Source organism: Liolophura sinensis, chromosome 7 (genome assembly GCF_032854445.1).
Source record: "Liolophura sinensis isolate JHLJ2023 chromosome 7, CUHK_Ljap_v2, whole genome shotgun sequence".
NCBI lineage: Eukaryota > Metazoa > Mollusca > Polyplacophora > Chitonida > Chitonidae > Liolophura > Liolophura sinensis.
In genome coordinates, this window is record NC_088301.1 from 243299 (window position 1) to 262382 (window position 19084).

Here is a 19084-nt window from a genome sequence, read left to right on the forward strand (position 1 = left end):
TAATGTAACACTTAAAATTAAATTATACAAGTTAGCCCCTCCTAGCTACTGCCCTGAAATGTCAAGCTTATGTACACATTTAAACTATAATGGAATTACAATGTATGGATGGATTGATTCAGTGATATTTTTTAACTAATTAATGCCATAAGTTTCCAAGGCGGTCAGTTTAATGGGTGGAGGAAACCGGAGTGTCCAGATATAAACCACCAGCCCAGGGCAAGTTACTGACAAACTTTCTCAGTGTGACCTACAGATTTAAATGCTAAATAAGTGGAAGACAAAGCTGCTTATACTAAAAGAATCTACAAATTCTCTGTCCCAAGGTGGGGTTGAACACCCAGTTTTTGTGGCATGGGATACGACTCCCACACTTTACTGACGATCTGTGAGCTACATTCTGCTCCCTACACTGTATGGAGGCAACATTCTCACTACATTCCCTAGCCATGCATTTAATGAATTCAAAACATCAACAACTTAACCTGTCCCTGCCATGAAAGCAACACAAAGATCTTTCAAATACATCATCATACAGGTATATTTATTCTGCCTACTCAAAGCCCTGTGGAAACTGCCTGGTAAATGTATATCAGGTAAATACAGTGTGTACACCAGGCACTCCTCATATCACAATGAGTATACATTTATCTGTTATAACAATGTTATCTGTATCATTATCATGCTGAGGATCTGCCATGCACCCAATCCACACCTCCATTATGCCAACTTGTATTTCACAATAAGCCCAATTAGCATCAAAATCAACTACAGTCAGAACAGTATTTAGAACCACAATGAATCAAAACATGATCAATAAGCCATCTTAAAGCACATGAGATTGATTGAAATGAAAATCACAATCAATTAATCACAGAACTGTAAGCCATTTTAAATCTCGACTGAAATCGGACTAGGAAATCAATTAGAATCACAATATGTTGAAATCAGAAAAGTGTGCTCTACAGAATTAGAATCAACTGAAATCACACCATTTGGAATCAAAAAATAAGTTGTCAAGAACCATGATAAATAGAAATATGAATAGTAAGCCATTTAAAACCAGTTAACTGAAACTGAAATAATAAACCAATTACAATCAATTAATTTCCAAACTGTTTAAAAAGGGCAATCAATAGAACTTGGGACAGTTAGCCATTTAGATTTAGAGTCACAATCTATTTAAACAATAATCAACTGAAATTAAGTTAAGTGTTTTTAATAACAATAAACTGAAATCAGATCTCAGTCTTAACATCAGTCATGTTTGTCTGTAGTCTTATACCTTATCATCAGAAGGACAGAGCCATTTTTTGTAGTCATATGTCACTCAGGCAGTAGTCTTCATCACATGGTGCTGGCTTCCAAGTACGCGCATGACACAATACAAACAGACTGAATTATTTAACAAATACCTGTGCACAGTGAAACATTTCAAATCAAATCAAATTAACTGCATGATTTGAAGTCTTTTGTGGGATTCATGATATAATTTATATGCCATGAAGATTTACCACAAGGAATTCATAACTTAACAGTGGTTGTTGTTGACATATAAACTGAATCTTCATGTACAGGATACACACAATGCCACTGTTGACACAAGCTGTGCTCACTCTCTGGAGATATAATACAACATACTTTTGTGGAAGTCAATCTCAAGTCCACCTTTGAACTTTCTGTTTGCTCACATCACACATAGTGTACATTCTACTATTTTATTTCTGGGCTAGCATGCATATGGCAAACTATGTGTGCAAATATTGTGATGAGCCCAAGTTGTGAATTTTCCAGACTGCCTATTACATGGTTATGTAGTGTAGTTTATATGTTACTAGTCTGCAAATCAGAAGTCTGACAAAAACTCTGTCAGGCATCAAACTCTTGTCAGATACAAACTAAGTGGTACCTGACAAACTTCACATCTAAACAACACAGGGAATCTACATTCAGTATTTGGAGTAAATAGGTTTTGAAATTTGTTAATCACGCCACAAAAAGTTATATCCATGCTGGCATGAAGATAACATGGGCCAAAGCTGACATAAATATTACATTGTCATGGAAATACATAGAAGACTATACACCTGTTCATAAACATTGCAGAATTTCTCGTATTTTTAGAGTATTACACAGAAAATGATTTTTGGGCTGAAGTAAAAATGTTCAGCTTAATCTCTGAAGTGGCACAGCTTTAATATGCGCACTCCCCAGTTATAAAGTTAGGACCAGTAATACATGTACATGTATTAGAAAGATGTCACAAAAAACCTCTCAAATCTCTGCATTCCTGAGCTTCAGATCATAAATTATGCCTAGCATACAAAACATAAAAGCGGAAAAAAAAAGACAAAAAAAAAAAAAAAAAAGAAATGAACAGAAATACATGAAAATATCAATAGTGTATAACACAGATGACATGAACAATATAATTCCTACAGAATCTCAACATTCACGATTGTATTAAAGCTTATCATAACTACATACACATGTACGCATACAACACATGTATGAACACAACCATCTAGCATTCATTCATATACATCTGCATGGTATCCATGACAATGGTGCCATACTTCATTACTCTAGATGGTCATCATAAAAGACAGGCATATTCTAAACAACTACAGATATACACATATACAACTACAGATACACACACACACATACACAAATATACATATTTATACAATAATAATAAATATTCAATAAATTTCTCACCAGAGAAGAGATAAAAGCAACATGCAGCCAAAAGCCATTGCACATTTGATATTATAGCCTGTACACAAACCATGCTGTGGTTTGCCACATACACCTTCATGGCACAAACCACGCTGTGCAGTGCCAAGAAGACCATCATGCCACAAACCATGCTGTGCACTGCCACGTACACCTTCATGGCACAAACCATGCTGTGCACTGCAACTTGCCCCATCATGCCACAAACGAATCAACAACAGGTGAAAATACAGGAAAAACCCCATACGTGTACAGTACATACAGGAGATGAATAACATGTCTGTAAGAATAAACACAGGTAGCTTGTATCAGGGTTAGGGTTTCTCCCCAAAAGCTGGTACAAAGCAACCTGGTGATGGGCAGTCCAAAACGTTGTCTTCATTCACAAGTTAACAATGAGGCATCATGTACATGTATAGTAATGTTACAAAGTAACATCTAGAATAAGAGTGTTGAAGTTCCTTCAATAACTTGTAGCACTAGTGATACAATATAGAAATAAGTATAGTAGTGTTATCATGGAGCACTGGTGTTACAACCAAGCAACAAGTACTGGCATAGTAGAATGCTATGTTCGTTCAGTAACTTGAAGCACTAGTGTTGTACACTAGAAACAAGTGTATAGGGTGTCTTGTTTGTTCAGTAACAGTCATGGAGTAATGAACAAATACAGTAGTGTTATGTTCGTTCAGTAACTTTGAATTCTAATATGCACTTAAGTAACAAGTATTATATAATGTTATATTCGTTCAGAAACAAGTCAAGTAGAATGTCAGACTCGTTCAATCACTTAAGTACCACTGTACAATGAAACAATGAAGTTTAGTAGCATATGTTATACTGTATTCTGTCAGTTCATCATGTACATTCTTGAAGTTACCATGAGCAGTAGTGTATAGTACAGCCAAAAAAATTAAGTCATGTTTATTGAGTAACCTAGAGCTTGTTAAATTAAACTGTACGTTAACAATGTCACTGGAACACTAACTCATAAGTACCAGGTAACTTTATCTGTTACCTGACACCTGAGTCTGTGGGTAACACTGTATGGTCGCTCTCAGTTACTAGGCACTTTATTCACCACCTGGTAAAGTCTCTGTCAGTTACTAGGCACTTTATTCACCACCTGGCCAAGTCTCTGTCAGTTACTAGGCACTTTATTCACCACCTGGCCAGGTCTCTCTCAGTTACTAGGCACTTTATTCACCACCTAGCCAGGTCTCTCTCAGTTACTAGGCACTTTATTCACCACTTGGCCAATTCCTTCAGTTACTAGGCAACTTCATTCAACAGCTGGCCAAGACTCTTTCAGTTACCAAGCAAATTAACTAATCAACTGACAGTTTCTGTCAGTTACTACTTAACTTCATTCATCCACCGTCAGTCTCTCTCAGTTACCAGGCAAGTTTATTACCCTGCAGAGTACACTCTGCCATCTTTGTTTCCACCCCTTCACAAACGACACAAGCTTGCATGGTCAAACATAGCAAGACACTATATAATCTGTCCATGAACGTGCTACTCTCTGACTTGACACATTAGCGCTTCTGCTGAAAATTTTCAGCGCAGCAATCAGGCATCACTTTTCACTTTGAGATTTCTACCACTGCTGGGGGAGAGAGAGAAAATCTACAAATGCATACAGAGCAAGTATCCACAATTTCTTCCTGACCATTTTGCCAACCTTGCTCAGTGTGCTGCAAACATGGCTCAAAATCTTCAAAATCAGGGATAGTAGCTTGCAAACCAGGCACAGTACCCTATCTTGCAAACCCAGATGAGTTTCTAGCGAACCGGGGATGGTACACTATCTTGCAAACCCATCTGAGTTTCTAGCAAACCGGGCATGGTACACTACCTTGCAAACACAGCTGAATGCACATTGACATAGGTCCCTGCATCCATCCCTGGGCCCTTTGCACAGAAACTCATGCATACATGAAAAGTCCTCATAAGGCAACAGAACATGGGACTAAGTTACAGAAGCTACTGTAACAGCCACTGTACAAGCTGACAGCCACCTAGAACACTAGCACTGTAGCACAGTACTTCAGAAGGAAGCTCTAATCTAAGCCTTTATACAAACTTTGTCTCTAGCTCCTGAGCTGTTAGTTTCACAGGTTTGATGACAACAGTTTTGGCCTCAGGTGCTGGCACTTTGGAAGCACTCTCTGTGTTTCCTGGAGGGTTTGTCACCATATATTTCACAGGGATCCTGTAGGCGACGGATTTTCCCGATGATGTCTTGACAGGGTATGTCGACACGCTCACGCCGGCACCTTCCTCTGCACCGCTACTTGCCACACAGACTTTGCTAGACTCACTCATTGGCTCTAACACATTGATTTTGGCTACCGTTGTGACGGGTGACTTAGTGCTGCTGATAGGGCCAGTGCCCGAGGACTGAAGGCTGCCCTGGGCCGTACTCATCTGGTCAAGCCCTCTCACCTCCACTGGTCGCACTATTGTGGTGTTGGTGTTGGTGCTGCTGCTGGTGTAAGGTTTAGGTACAGGTAAACTCAGACGGGGCCCTGCAGGTCTAGCTCCAGCAGAAAGCTCTACTGGGGTGGAGGACTCCCTGGCTGTCTGTTCTGTGGGGGAGGAGTCTGAGGCTGTCACAATAGGAGCAGAGTGAGACGCCCTTAGGCTGGATGCCTTTTCTGTAAACTTTGGACCCCAGTTTTGCTTGCTGGGTTCTGGGGTGCTGTAGAGAAATGCCATCTTGGCCAGTGCCCCAGGGCTTTTCAGAGCTGTGTCATGTATGGGTGCCTCAGTTTTGGGCGGGGATGAAGACACGCCCAAGTCTCGTTTCATCTTCTCTCGAAGCGCTTGCACGCTGTCCATTGGTATGATGATATTTACAGTAGGAGCAGCCCCAGTTGCCTCCCCTTGGCCTGACGGCTCGGTCTGGACGTCAACATTTTGTCCTTTAGCTTGCACTGTCTCCTGACTTCGCGTCTTTACATGCTGAACAGGAAGAACTCGAGCTCTTTTCTCTGCAAAACAGGTTGAACAGTTTGGACATTAGACACTTACACTCAAATATCCACTGGTGTGTGTGCTTTTACAGTTAGAAGAAAGTTAGGTTTTCAACCATTATTAAATTCACTGCTATGTGTAACCTGGAAATCAAACAATATATCGATGTAAATTTATTCATTTATTTGGGTGGAGGAATTTTTCACTTCTATGATATGGTCAGGTTTTTGGGTGAAGGAAACTAAAGTGCCTTAAATAAACCACAACCCTTATATTTCATGTACATGTATCTAACTGGCAATTCACTTCTATTAGATGTATCTAATTGCAATTCACTTCTATTACATGTATCTAACTGGCAATTCACTTCTATTACATGTATCTAACTGGCAATTCACTTCTATTACATGTATCTAACTGGCAATTCACTTCAATTACATGTATCTAACTGGCAATACCCCTCACGCAGTGGCCAAACCATGATTTGACCTCACTGGTCACTGGCCGATCCAAATCAACGTACATATTCTTCTTTTATGATGTAAATCAATACATATCAATTACACATTGACGCCTACCACATCTCATGTACTACTGTGACATTATTCATGCACATGTAGATGTGCGCACAAATTCATGACAAACTAAAGCTATCTGTGTATATATCAGGAACCTACTGCATATATATATATATGTATATATATGCAGTAGGTTCATGATCCAGTAAACACCTGAGATTTCTCACATATACAATAAACAGTAGGTTCATGATCCTGTAAACACCGGAGATTTCTCACATATACAGTACACAGTAGGTTCAAGATCCCGTAAACACCGGAGATTTCTCACATATACAATAAACAGTAGGTTCATGATCCAGTAAACACCTGAGATTTCTCACATATACAATGAACAGTAGGTTCATGATCCAGTAAACACCGGAGATTTCTCACATATACAGTACACAGTAGGTTCATGATCCTGTAAACACCTGAGATTTCTCACATATACAATAAACAGTAGGTTCATGATCCAGTAAACACCTGAGATTTCTCACATATACAATGAACAGTAGGTTCATGATCCAGTAAACACCTGAGATTTCTCACATATACAATAAACAGTAGGTTCATGATCCAGTAAACACCTGAGATTTCTCACATATACAATAAACAGTAGGTTCATGATCCTGTAAACACCTGAGATTTCTCACATATACAATAAACAGTAGGTTCATGATCCAGTAAACACCTGAGATTTCTCACATATACAATGAACAGTAGGTTCATGATCCAGTAAACACCTGAGATTTCTCACATATACAATAAACAGTAGGTTCATGATCCAGTAAACACCTGAGATTTCTCACATATACAATAAACAGTAGGTTCATGATCCCGTAAACACCTGAGATTTCTCACATATACAGTACACAGTAGGTTCATGATCCTGTAAACACCGGAGATTTCTCACATAGAGTACACAGTAGGTCCATGCAATATGATGAAATAACTAGACCTTCTCACCACAGCACATAAATGTTAGAAGCATTACATGCATGTCTGTGTTGCATTGCACCACCTGGGTTTCACAATCACAGGCTTACTTGTGTGATGTATATTTGGACTGATTGCACTCAGTTTGTATGGCTGCATGTATTTCTTTGATTGCCTGCTTTGCTCAGGGCTTAATATCACTTTTAACATTCCTCACTGGTCATGTCACAGTTAAGTCTCCTAGCAGACAGCCCGCAAATGTCCGAATGCCCACATCTATGTGTAGTGCTGCCTCACTAAAACATCATGCTAAAGATATCAAACATGATGTAAACACTGTCCACAAACTAGGACAACTGATCTATCCATTAATGATGAGCAAGGAATTTGCAAGACTGACAATTTTGAAATATTAAGCATTAAATTCTTTGCTGAGAAATGGAGCTACACCATATGAGGGACAGGGTTCACCACATTACAACACGTGAATGTATTTTGGTAACTTTTCTTTATTTACAGTTTAATGGCATTCATGACATAATGATGTTATAGATAAAGAATATGTCTTTGTTAACCCTACCAATCTAATGTCACCCTTCTTACACTATACAGATCAACCTTCTGTCAAGTCATACTCAAAATCCCAAACTCACCTCAAATAAGATTAACCCAATGGAAATATACTGTTATACTCTTTTACATCACCTACATGCATGTGAAACTGAAAAATCAGTTCTCTTACTCCAAACAATGTGAAATAAGTTGAGTTATTAACAGTATTCTGCCCTTCACCCATCAAGCATACCACAGACGAACACAAACACTGCAACCAAAATGCCAATACGTATATTCAAACCAGCCACCAGAATAAAAAACAAAAACCAAAACACTAGAAAAAAAAAGATAAGTCACCTACACTGTAAAAAGAGTATACTATAGGTATTCTTCACCAGAGGCACAGAGCCCTACCATACTACACACCTGGTATAACCTCGTGGGTATTTCAACATTTCTTTTATTTCACACGTATTCATTATTTTGCATAGATGTTCCCCTTTTCCTCTCTGGTCATACATGGGAAGGTCTGTCAGCAACCTGCCAATGGTCGTGGGTTTCCTCTGGGGCTCTCCCCAGTTTCCTTCCACCATAATGCTGACCTCCGTCGTATACGTGAAATATTCTTTTTCTTCGAATCATGCTACTTTCATTTCCTATAGTCAACCACACCCTTCAATACAAACAGTGGGACAGATCATTTTATAAATAAATACAATTCCCATCTGTCCAGGTCAGCCTAATAGCCCCTCCACCATGATGCAAGTAGGACATCACACTATACCAGCTCTATTCACCAGTTCTAGTCAAAATAAAGATTTGCATACACTGTACAGAGTTGTTCTCCCTTGAGCTACAGGGCGTCATGGCAGCCCTAAGGGAAGACCTAAGTGAGTCATCGGGAAGAAGGTTGGCTAAGTACTCGTCATCCTGTAAATCAAGGTCCAGCTCATCTGAACAGAAATAAGATGCTAATAAGATGCAAATAAGATGCAAAATCAAGTTTCTGTGCTTGTTATATCAGAACCATGTAAGGTGCTACATCACTGTTGGAATGCAAAATAAAATAAACACCCAAATAATCGCTAGAACCATGTGCATAATAAAGTCACCTTGGTGTAAACCAAATTTACTACCACCATAAACTGTCTTTATTTTAACGATACTTACATGTATGCTTCCTTAAAGTTTAGCGGCTTTTGTACAAAGCAAATCATTTAAATTATTATACGACGATGCCGCAGTGCCGTTGTATCCCTTTGCAACATAGTTTTGCATTTTTGTTTTTGCCAAAGTAAGATTCCTTGACCAGCCTTTACACCAGGGTCAATAAAGATAAGAAAAAAAATGGTATAAACAATGTACTAGTCCACTTTATAGCTTGCAGTAAGAGTATCATGATGCACAAAAGGAATCTTGTTGAAACTCAAAAACTCTGCATTACAGTTTTACACCCTGGGTTAAGGCATGTCCAGAACGAGATTGCGAAAATCTTAATGATGAACCTTACTGGTGAAATTTGAGGAAATGACACTGACTACATGAAACCATTGTGATCATTACAGGGGGATGGTTTGTGGTGATTCAGTCATCATTCACACACTTATTACATGTACTGTAAAGGAACTCATGGTTATATTACTTTAACCACTACTCTCTTTCACGTCTAAACCCTATACTGACATACACTAAGTTGGCTACTATTGTATTCATGTCCTTACCGTCAGAGCCAACATCTGAGGTGCTCTCTGGGGACTGATTCTCCAGGTTAGAGTGTGACGCACTGCCAGGCAGACTGAACTCCTGGCCCAGCTCCTGAAAACACACACAAACAGACAGACGAACATAATGAGTGTAGTCGTCTGCCATTTCCAGTATACACATGTAACTCTCACAGACTCACAAGCTTGTCACACCAGCTTAGCGGAGTACTGAGTACTGGATTTCCAGGGTACATGAACCACTACCAGCAAATCTTTTTCCGTTTTTCACCTACTTCCTAGAATAATGTCAGAGTCTTTATGTTTGAGTGTACAAGAGAAGGTTGGTAAATTTCAATATTTCAAATTTCCTGAGTTTTTCCAAGGCTTTTCCTGGCCCAACTTCAACTTTTCCAGACTACCAGGAATTAATACTCTACACTTACCCAAGCTCAAAGCAATGTAATATGATTATACAGTAATTAGCTGAACTTTGAATCACAAGCATTTAAAAAGCAATTTCAAAGAAGCAGGATATCAAATTTTTGTACAACTGTCATCATACTACATACTACAACTGCATTTTTTTGTCTGCATTTTTAATTTCATGGCGTTTCCTGGCCCAACTATAAAAAAGCCCTAACTATCTAGAGTTCTCAAGAAACTTTCAAATTGCAGGTCTGTCAAGGTTACCAAGGCCCCGTGTGAGCACAGGTAACAAACAGTTTGATATAATGTACATGTATGTATTTCCCTCTCAAATTCTAGTCCTTCCTGCTTCAACCAAAAGGCTTATATACAAGTATTACTTCTCCAAAAAGCTTATAACTGATATATGACATGTACATATTTATTTCATTGAACGTCTTTATAAGTTATGATAGTAAAATGAGTAAAGCATACCTTGTGGTCGTTTGAAGGGTTGTCTCGAAACACCGACTCCACTGCGGCCTTGCTGGTAGTCCTTTAACACAGGGCATAAGCATGGCTACAGTAACCAGACACACCTCCCAACCCAAAGACTGGATTCCTCACACTGTTTTTATCACTATGACTATATGTCTTAAACAGCATTCAGCAGGATAATACAGGGAATTTTTTGTAATTTGTTACATGACATTCCTGGACTGGGTCAGATCCAGTGATTATGTCAAAGATCCTTCTTCCCGATTAGTACTGTAATATTGTCAAAGCACTGTTAAGCCGTAATCCTTTCATTTACAATAAATTTTATAGCTGTGATGACATGTCCAAAGATAAAGATCAAGTTTCATAAACATCAAGTTGTCCCTTGATATATTTACTTATTTGACTGGTGTTCTGTTTCATGCTGCAGTCAAGAACAGTGCATCACCTGGGCCAAGGAAGAGAACCTGGTGAAAACAACTGTGACTCACACACGAGCCAGTCGGGGCTACATCTGAACAGGTAACCTCAGTGATCAAGACTAGTGACTGCTTAGTTCAGTGCCTACAGCTGCAGAAGACTACCAAATACAAGCCTTACCTGACCACTACCTCCTGGTGATGCCCCTCTTCTGTACCCTCACCTGTAATAAACATGACATCTGTACAGGTAACAATCTGAACACAAGATATGAGAGTCATACGAAAGTCAACTGTAGGCTGATGGGAATCCTGCCACTCAGAAATACAGTACAAGTGATATTTAGCAGAACTCCTTTGATGACTCATCATTGTATATTATGACAGACAACAAGCCGATCTACACCACATGTTTGTGTTCGGAAGGTCAGCAGAGTTCAGAATGGATGTTATGGCTTCTGGAAAGAAGTATTTGCATGTTTGTATGCACACATATGCTTTGGGGTTCACGTTGTACTTAACAATTTTCCAATCATATGAGGACAAGAAGTCATCAGGTGCATGTACCCATACTGTGTCTTCTTGTGTCAGGGTTGAGTCCATGACGCCAATGTGCTGCCAACATTAAAGTATCACGCGTAAGACAAGAGACATGATACCACGCTCTGTCACTATGCTGACACTCGGACAACCAGTCATGTTTATTTGCTCTAACCTCACAGTGCTGAGTGCCAAGAGAGGCAGTAGCAAGTATCATTTTTCTTTTTTTTTGCATGACCTAACCCAGAGGAGTATATGCACTTTTGTAACATAATAGTTTTAGCAAAGGTGGAGCCATGTGTAACATCTGGTTAGAGAGTTTACCTGCTGCTAGCTCCTCCTCTGTCAGTGTGGAGTCATCTGTAGCAAGGTTCTCACCGCCCTCCAAATCCTTATCTGAACCGAAGATCTCCTGAGAGGAGGTAAGTAGAAAATAAGAAAAACGCCTCTTCATTCAACGCATCTAATAACTAACATTTCTGTTTGATTTGCAGAATAAAAATGAGCAGCTACAATCTTGTAGACCGTGTCTGACAAGTGTTCTCTGCTGGGTAATAATAATTCATAGCAGCTAATTTAATAGTTTCTGATTTTTTAATTTATTTTCAGTTATTTACTTATTTTAATTTTTTTGACATCTTAGAGGAATGTAATGCAATTGAGCGCAAACTGTGATTATTAATCAATAAACTTGGCCAAACAGTTCAACAACAAACCCTACAAAGATATCCACACGGTTGCCTCCCCTTGTCTCTCCACTCCAAATGGAGGACGTGACACCACACCAAGCATATGTTACCAGCAGAGGAAAACACAGGTCATCCCACATGAGGTAACCACAGACAGAGGAAGTAGCTTACCTCAGCTGAGTCTATAAGTAGCTCCACCATGTGAGTCTGGTGAGGAGTGTCCACTAGTGATGTAAGAGAAGCCGTTCCTTCCCTGGGGGAGACACAATTAACACTGTTAAGTCAAATCATTCCTCAACCTTATCGTACCATTAAAGGTACCTTATCATTAATGGTGGTCATTTTGACAGCTTTCACCAATGTGAACTAATCAGATTTTTACTTTCCTCAGGTCCTCAAATTAGCTAAAACCAGCACGTGTCCAAAATCAATTTCAATGTATACTTTTTGCAAAGAGATACGTGTCTCATATACAAACACATCAAAAAGAAAAGCTCTATGTACTGAACAAAAGAGTCTTATTTGTACAACTGATTCCAATAAAAAACCCAACCACTTTAATGTTGCCACAACAGCTGAGTGTATAAAACGAATATTAAACTTGATAAATGACTAAAGTGTCAGCAAAGTTGGCCTAATGCTTACCTGGGCCTTAATAGTGTGGGTCCAAACACAATACCCAGGTTGTTAGTGCTCATCTGGTTAATCTCAACATTTCCTGCCATCCTGTCAAATGAAAACAATACATTCTTTTATTTGCATTGCTGTTTTACACCACAATACTGCACAATACACCACAAAGTTCCTGCTCCAGGATTCTGGTTATTTCATGCAAATTTCTCAGAACGCAAACCTCTAAAACAAACTACCTGAGCTACATATAGCTAGTTTGCCTGCAGGAAAGGCACATGTATTTCCCAGCAGACATCTCTATGGTAGACCAAAGCCCACCTTTCTCTGCAGCCTGCTGATCCAATCGCCACGATATGGCTGAAATATTGCCGATGTGGCGTTAAGCCATAATCATTCATTCATTCTACTGATCCAATGGTATAATGCAAACTGAGCTTCCCTTAAAACACGCACTTTATAAGAAATTTTTAATTTGTCTTCACTCTTGTCGTTTAAATGGTTTTACTTATTTATTTTATTTCAAATTTCTATAGTTAAAACTGGGAACAGCCATCAACATCCATTTCCACCTGTAGAGCAGACAGAGATGGAGAGCTGTCATCTGAATAGCTGAGGTCAAAGCTGTTGCTGTATCGAATCCCATTCTAAATTCACCTTTTCAAATGGAGCATAAGCATGGCGCTTGTCTTGTAGTTGGACTTGGGCAGTCTCTTGGCCATCCCTCTTAGTCTCTCCACAGTACTAGCATGGTCGACAGTACCGGTCATGTCCTCCTGCGCAACACAACCAAGGTCACCGTCAAAGGTCAAGTGTAGAAACATGAAAACCTTCAAACTACAGCTTCCCCTGCTTTGGCATATCACTTCATAATAAAAAAAAATTCTGTACATTTTCTCCACATAAATATTTCCATTCATGCTACAGTGCAGCTCAGGATAGAAGTCAATTGTTTACCGCCCAGATTGAGCTCCGAGATACTGAACAGCGCTCCAATGGCATGTGACAAACCTCTTTACCAACTCTCTACAATACCTCTAGGATCGCGCTAATCTCCTGCCTGGTTTTGACTTTTAGCCCAAGCTGTACTGCATTTAAATTGAACGTACAACATTTATGTCTCTCTGCTTGCAGAGAGTTATAGCGGTCTCCTTCAAGCACATTTCATGACCTCGCATGTTTTGTGTGATGTGATGATAGCTAGATTAATAAATGAAGACCCGTGCAATGCCATAACGATTCAAAACTGAAGGGAAAGGAGCCCTTGTATGTGGAACAAATAATAAAATGTCCAGGTTTGAGGGGTTTATTTTTACTGATGCCTAAAAATTGCATTTCACATTTAAAGGTGTTAAAAGTATTACTACAATACTTGTGACATTGCACAAGCAGCTAAGGTTTGCAGTATTCATTACTGAACTACATAAATTACAGTGTATAATAGTGTTAGTGTAGCATTAGCCCATGCATCATGTCCTCTATACCACCCACTGTTCCAAATGTAAACGTACACTGTCGCAAACACATAAAGATCTTAAAATGATACCTTTTTTAACACTTCAGTTTTCTGAAGTTCATCAAACTTAAAACACTCTCAAGTGTGCCAATAAGGCAGTTGAATCAATCTGAATCAAGCAAAACTTTTCACTGGAAAATGCTAAACTTTAGGTGAAATGCAATGAATGTAGCCTGTTCATGCTGCTACAGGTACATGTCCCAGATGTCTTACCTTAGCTATCCGGATGAAGTCTGGGTATAGCCGGAAAGTTAACAAGGGTTCAGGTAACTGAAATACACAACAGTACATCAATGTCAGCAGGAAGCACAGGTGTAGTCTTATACGGTCATCATCACATCAACTGACAAATCTAAACATAGGGACAGGTACAAAATCTAAACAAATGGACAGGTGCAAAATCTAAACAAACGGACAGGTACAAAATCAAGTCAACTGCGCCAAAATCTCACACGAGAGGGCATCATAGTTTTCTGCACTTTTAAGCATAATTCCTAACTGAAACTACATCTGCACCCACTATCCTTAGTGAGAAGGGCTCAGTAATAAACACAGGATGTTAGCACTGCTGGAAATCACAGCACTACTCCCTTTCCTACAAACAGCAAATGACCAAAAGTTTGACCCCCAAAGTGTCTTTTATAGGCATGTAAATGTCTTTGACTTAAAACACTCCTTTTGGAGATGGAACTTTCATTTTTGAAGGAAGATATTATCTAACCTTCCAAACAAAGCGCTGAACACATTCATAGAATGAACAGAACTCTCCAAATCAGACAAAATGTACATCATTATCATGGGGGAATTTGAGATTATTTACAGAACTCTCCGAATCAGGCAAAATGTACATCATTATCATGGGGGAAATTCGAGATTATTTACAGAACTCTCCGAATCAGGCAAAATGTACATCATCATCATGGGGGAAATTCGAGATTATTTACAGAACTCTCCGAATCAGGCAAAATGTACATCATTATCATGAGGAAATTTGAGATTATTTACAGAACTCTCCGAATCAGGCAAAATGTACATCATTATCATGGGGGAAATTTGAGATTATTTACAGAACTCTCCGAATCAGGCAAAATGTCCATCATTATCATGGGGAAATTTGAGATTATTTACAGAACTCTCCGAATCAGGCAAAATGTGCATCATTATCATGGGGAAATTCGAGATTATTTACAGAACTCTCCGAATCAGGCAAAATGTGCATCATTATCATGGGGGAAATTCGAGATTATTTACAGAACTCTCCGAATCAGGCAAAATGTACATCATTATCATGGGGGAAATTCGAGATTATTTACAGAACTCTCCGAATCAGACAAAATGTGCATCATTATCATGGGGGAAATTCGAGATTATTTACAGAACTCTCCGAATCAGGCAAAATGTACATCATTATCATGGGGAAATTTTAGATTATTTACAGAACTCTCCGAATCAGGCAAAATGTACATCATTATCATGGGGAAATTTGAGATTATTTACAGAACTCTCCGAATCAGGCAAAATGTGCATCATTATCATGGGGGAAATTCGAGATTATTTACAGAACTCTCCGAATCAGGCAAAATGTACATCATTATCATGGGGGAAATTCGAGATTATTTACAGAACTCTCCGAATCAGGCAAAATGTGCATCATTATCATGGGGGAAATTCGAGATTATTTACAGAACTCTCCGAATCAGGCAAAATGTACATAATTATCATGGGGAAATTTTAGATTATTTACAGAACTCTCCGAATCAGGCAAAATGTACATCATTATCATGGGGAAATTTGAGATTATTTACAGAACTCTCCGAATCAGGCAAAATGTGCATCATTATCATGGGGGAAATTCGAGATTATTTACAGAACTCTCCGAATCAGGCAAAATGTGCATCATTATCATGGGGGAAATTCGAGATTATTTACAGAACTCTCCGAATCAGGCAAAATGTACATCATTATCATGGGGGAAATTCGAGATTATTTACAGAACTCTCCGAATCAGACAAAATGTGCATCATTATCATGGGGGAAATTCGAGATTATTTACAGAACTCTCCGAATCAGGCAAAATGTACATCATTATCATGGGGGAAATTCGAGATTATTTACAGAACTCTCCGAATCAGACAAAATGTGCATCATTATCATGGGGGAAATTCGAGATTATTTACAGAACTCTCCGAATCAGGCAAAATGTACATCATTATCATGGGGGAAATTCGAGATTATTTACAGAACTCTCCGAATCAGACAAAATGTGCATCATTATCATGGGGGAAATTCGAGATTATTTACAGAACTCTCCGAATCAGGCAAAATGTACATCATTATCATGGGGGAATTTGAGATTACTTACAGAACTCTCCGAATCAGACAAAATGTGCATCATTATCATGGGGGAAATTTGAGATTATTTACATTAAACATTATCTCCATATCAAACAGAGTTTCTGTCCATGAATACTTTCAGGCCATCAAATACCTGACACTGATGTTATGACGCCCCCAGCTCACCTGTCTGAGGTAGAGTTTGAGAACGTTGGAGATGACGTTAGGGTTCTCTTCTGACAAGTCCACACCTTCTGGGTCGTCATCAAACTTCAGGCAGAGGTTTTCTACCTTTGACTTCACACCCGATACTCTGTAAATCCCCTGTGGTCACAGACACAAGAACAAGACTGAACATATGAGCCTCACATGAAATATAAGATGCATGATTGTTCTTCTGCAGGAAAGGCTTTTATGGCTACATGTAAGTTAATTTCTTTATACTTTATTTGGTTCTCCAAAAACAGGGAAGACTGAAATGGTATTCGAATGAGATGTTACTTTTGAAATAATATTAAATGTAATATGAACGAGAGTGCGTAAAAAGAGAAAGTCACCATAGAAACAAGAAAATAGCACAGTTTGCTCACATGCACCCACTCACCCTAATGTCCATGCCTCTTTTCTCTATCTCCTCTAGACACAGTGTGATAATGGGGGGTACGTCTGTGTTAGTCTGCTTCACTTGCTCACTAAAGTCAACTCCAAACGTGTTTCGGCGATTCCCAAGACGCTTCAAAAAAAAGACTTTGTGTCAAGAATTTGAAATACGTTTGATATTAAGAAAATGACATCTAGGAATACATAAACTGACTGCTGTATATCACATATGGTTAAAAGGCTAAAAAGAGTTTGAGTAACATAAGCAAAGTAGTTATAGAAATAACTTGTGCCTGACTGGATACAGCTGATAACATGGTGGTCCTTTCGACTGTCTCAATGTGTGGACTTTACTTACCTTGACGTGACCTTGTAACACCACAAAAATGAACAGTTATGCTTTTCAATCTTCCAGTGAGATACATTATCGATGCATATATACATTTACTGCAGTGTTATCTTCTGTTTTAATACTCAGCAGTAACAGGATCCAGATCTAAACACATCTGAAGCAGTACAACAACTCAAAAAAAACTTCAGGTGACTCTCACAGAGCAGATTCCTTGGAAGTCGCTGTCCCGCCCCCCTCGTCCCCCGATCGTCTTCCTGCCCTGGCCCACCAGCATCTCCACACTCTGACCTATACCTAAAACACAACAACAAGACCGTCATCAGAACATCAACACAATGAAATACATACATCATTTGTTTTGATACTACCAGAGCAATGAGTGCTTAAAACATGCCAAAAGATACTCTTCTCTGCATGCCACAAAAACCTTTATTTCCCACAAAACATATAAAAGTATATATAAATATACCAGATGACTGTTTTCATTTACCCCAAATTTTGGAGGCAAACAGATGTCATGAGATATTACTTCTTCCCATGATATCACTGTACTTTCCAAATACCTCTCAAAGCACCTTTCTAAAATCAATCTCCCAGAATCTGGAAAAATAAGCAACTTAGTTTAACATGGACGAAATGTTAGGTCATTTAGGGTATATAACAGCTGCTCTATAGCTTGGTCACGCTCTGAACATTACACTCAGTATGGACAACAGCTGCTCTACAGCGTGGTCACGCGCTTAACATTACACTCAGTATGGACAACAGCTGCTCTACAGCGTGGTCACGCGCTTAACATTACACTCAGTATGGACAACAGCTGCTCTACAGCGTGGTCACGCGCTTAACATTACAGTCAGTATGGACAACAGCTGCTCTACAGCGTGGTCACGCGCTTAACATTACACTCAGTATGGACGACAGCTGCTCTACAGCGTGGTCACGCGCTTAACATTACACTCAGTATGGACAACAGCTCTACAGCGTGGTCACGCGCTTAACATTACACTCAGTATGGACAACAGCTGCTCTACAGCTTGGTCACACGCTTGACATTACACTCAGTATGGACAACAGCTGCTCTACAGCTTGGTCACACGCTTAACATTACACTCAGTATGGACAACAGCTGCTCTACAGCGTGGTCACGCGCTTAACATTACACTCAGTATGGACAACAGCTGCTCTACAGCTTGGTCACGCGCTTAACATTACACTCAGTATGGACAACAGCTGCTCTACAGCTTGGTCACACGCTTAACATTACACTCAGTATGGACAACAGCTGCTCTACAGCTTGGTCACGCGCTTAACATTACACTCAGTATGGACAACAGCTGCTCTACAGCTTGGTCACGCGCTTAACATTACGCTCAGTATGGACAACAGCTGCTCTACAGCGTGGTCACGCGCTTAACATTACACTCAGTATGGACAACAGCTGCTCTACAGCGTGGTCACGCGCTTAACATTACAGTCAGTATGGACAACAGCTGCTCTACAGCGTGGTCACGCGCTTAACATTACAGTCAGTATGGACAACAGCTGCTCTACAGCGTGGTCACGCGCTTAACATTACAGTCAGTATGGACAACAGCTGCTCTACAGCATGGTCACGCACTTAACATT

At 39.4% G+C, this 19084-nt stretch overlaps 1 protein-coding gene across 3 annotated transcripts in view; it reads right to left on the reverse strand.

Annotated features, from left to right (window-relative positions):
• Window positions 1-2667: 2667 nt before the first annotated feature.
• LOC135469761 (rho GTPase-activating protein 45-like) overlaps window positions 2668-19084 on the reverse strand; it is a 75245-nt gene continuing 58828 nt past the window's right edge. The window contains exons 19-30 of one of the 3 annotated variants that reach the window (XM_064748347.1): window positions 17655-17749; window positions 17108-17236; window positions 16690-16827; window positions 14383-14439; window positions 13311-13429; window positions 12669-12749; window positions 12195-12276; window positions 11659-11746; window positions 10976-11018; window positions 10373-10433; window positions 9491-9584; window positions 2668-5735 (exon numbers count right to left, since the gene is read on the reverse strand). In XM_064748347.1, the coding sequence (XP_064604417.1) occupies window positions 4816-5735; window positions 9491-9584; window positions 10373-10433; window positions 10976-11018; window positions 11659-11746; window positions 12195-12276; window positions 12669-12749; window positions 13311-13429; window positions 14383-14439; window positions 16690-16827; window positions 17108-17236; window positions 17655-17749 (1907 nt within the window). In that variant the 3' untranslated portion in view covers window positions 2668-4815. Of the gene's footprint in view, window positions 5736-7013; window positions 9585-10372; window positions 10434-10975; window positions 11019-11658; window positions 11747-12194; window positions 12277-12668; window positions 12750-13310; window positions 13430-14382; window positions 14440-16689; window positions 16828-17107; window positions 17237-17654; window positions 17750-19084 lie in introns of those variants that run through there. The other 2 variants (XR_010444360.1, XM_064748348.1) reach the window with 2 other exon arrangements.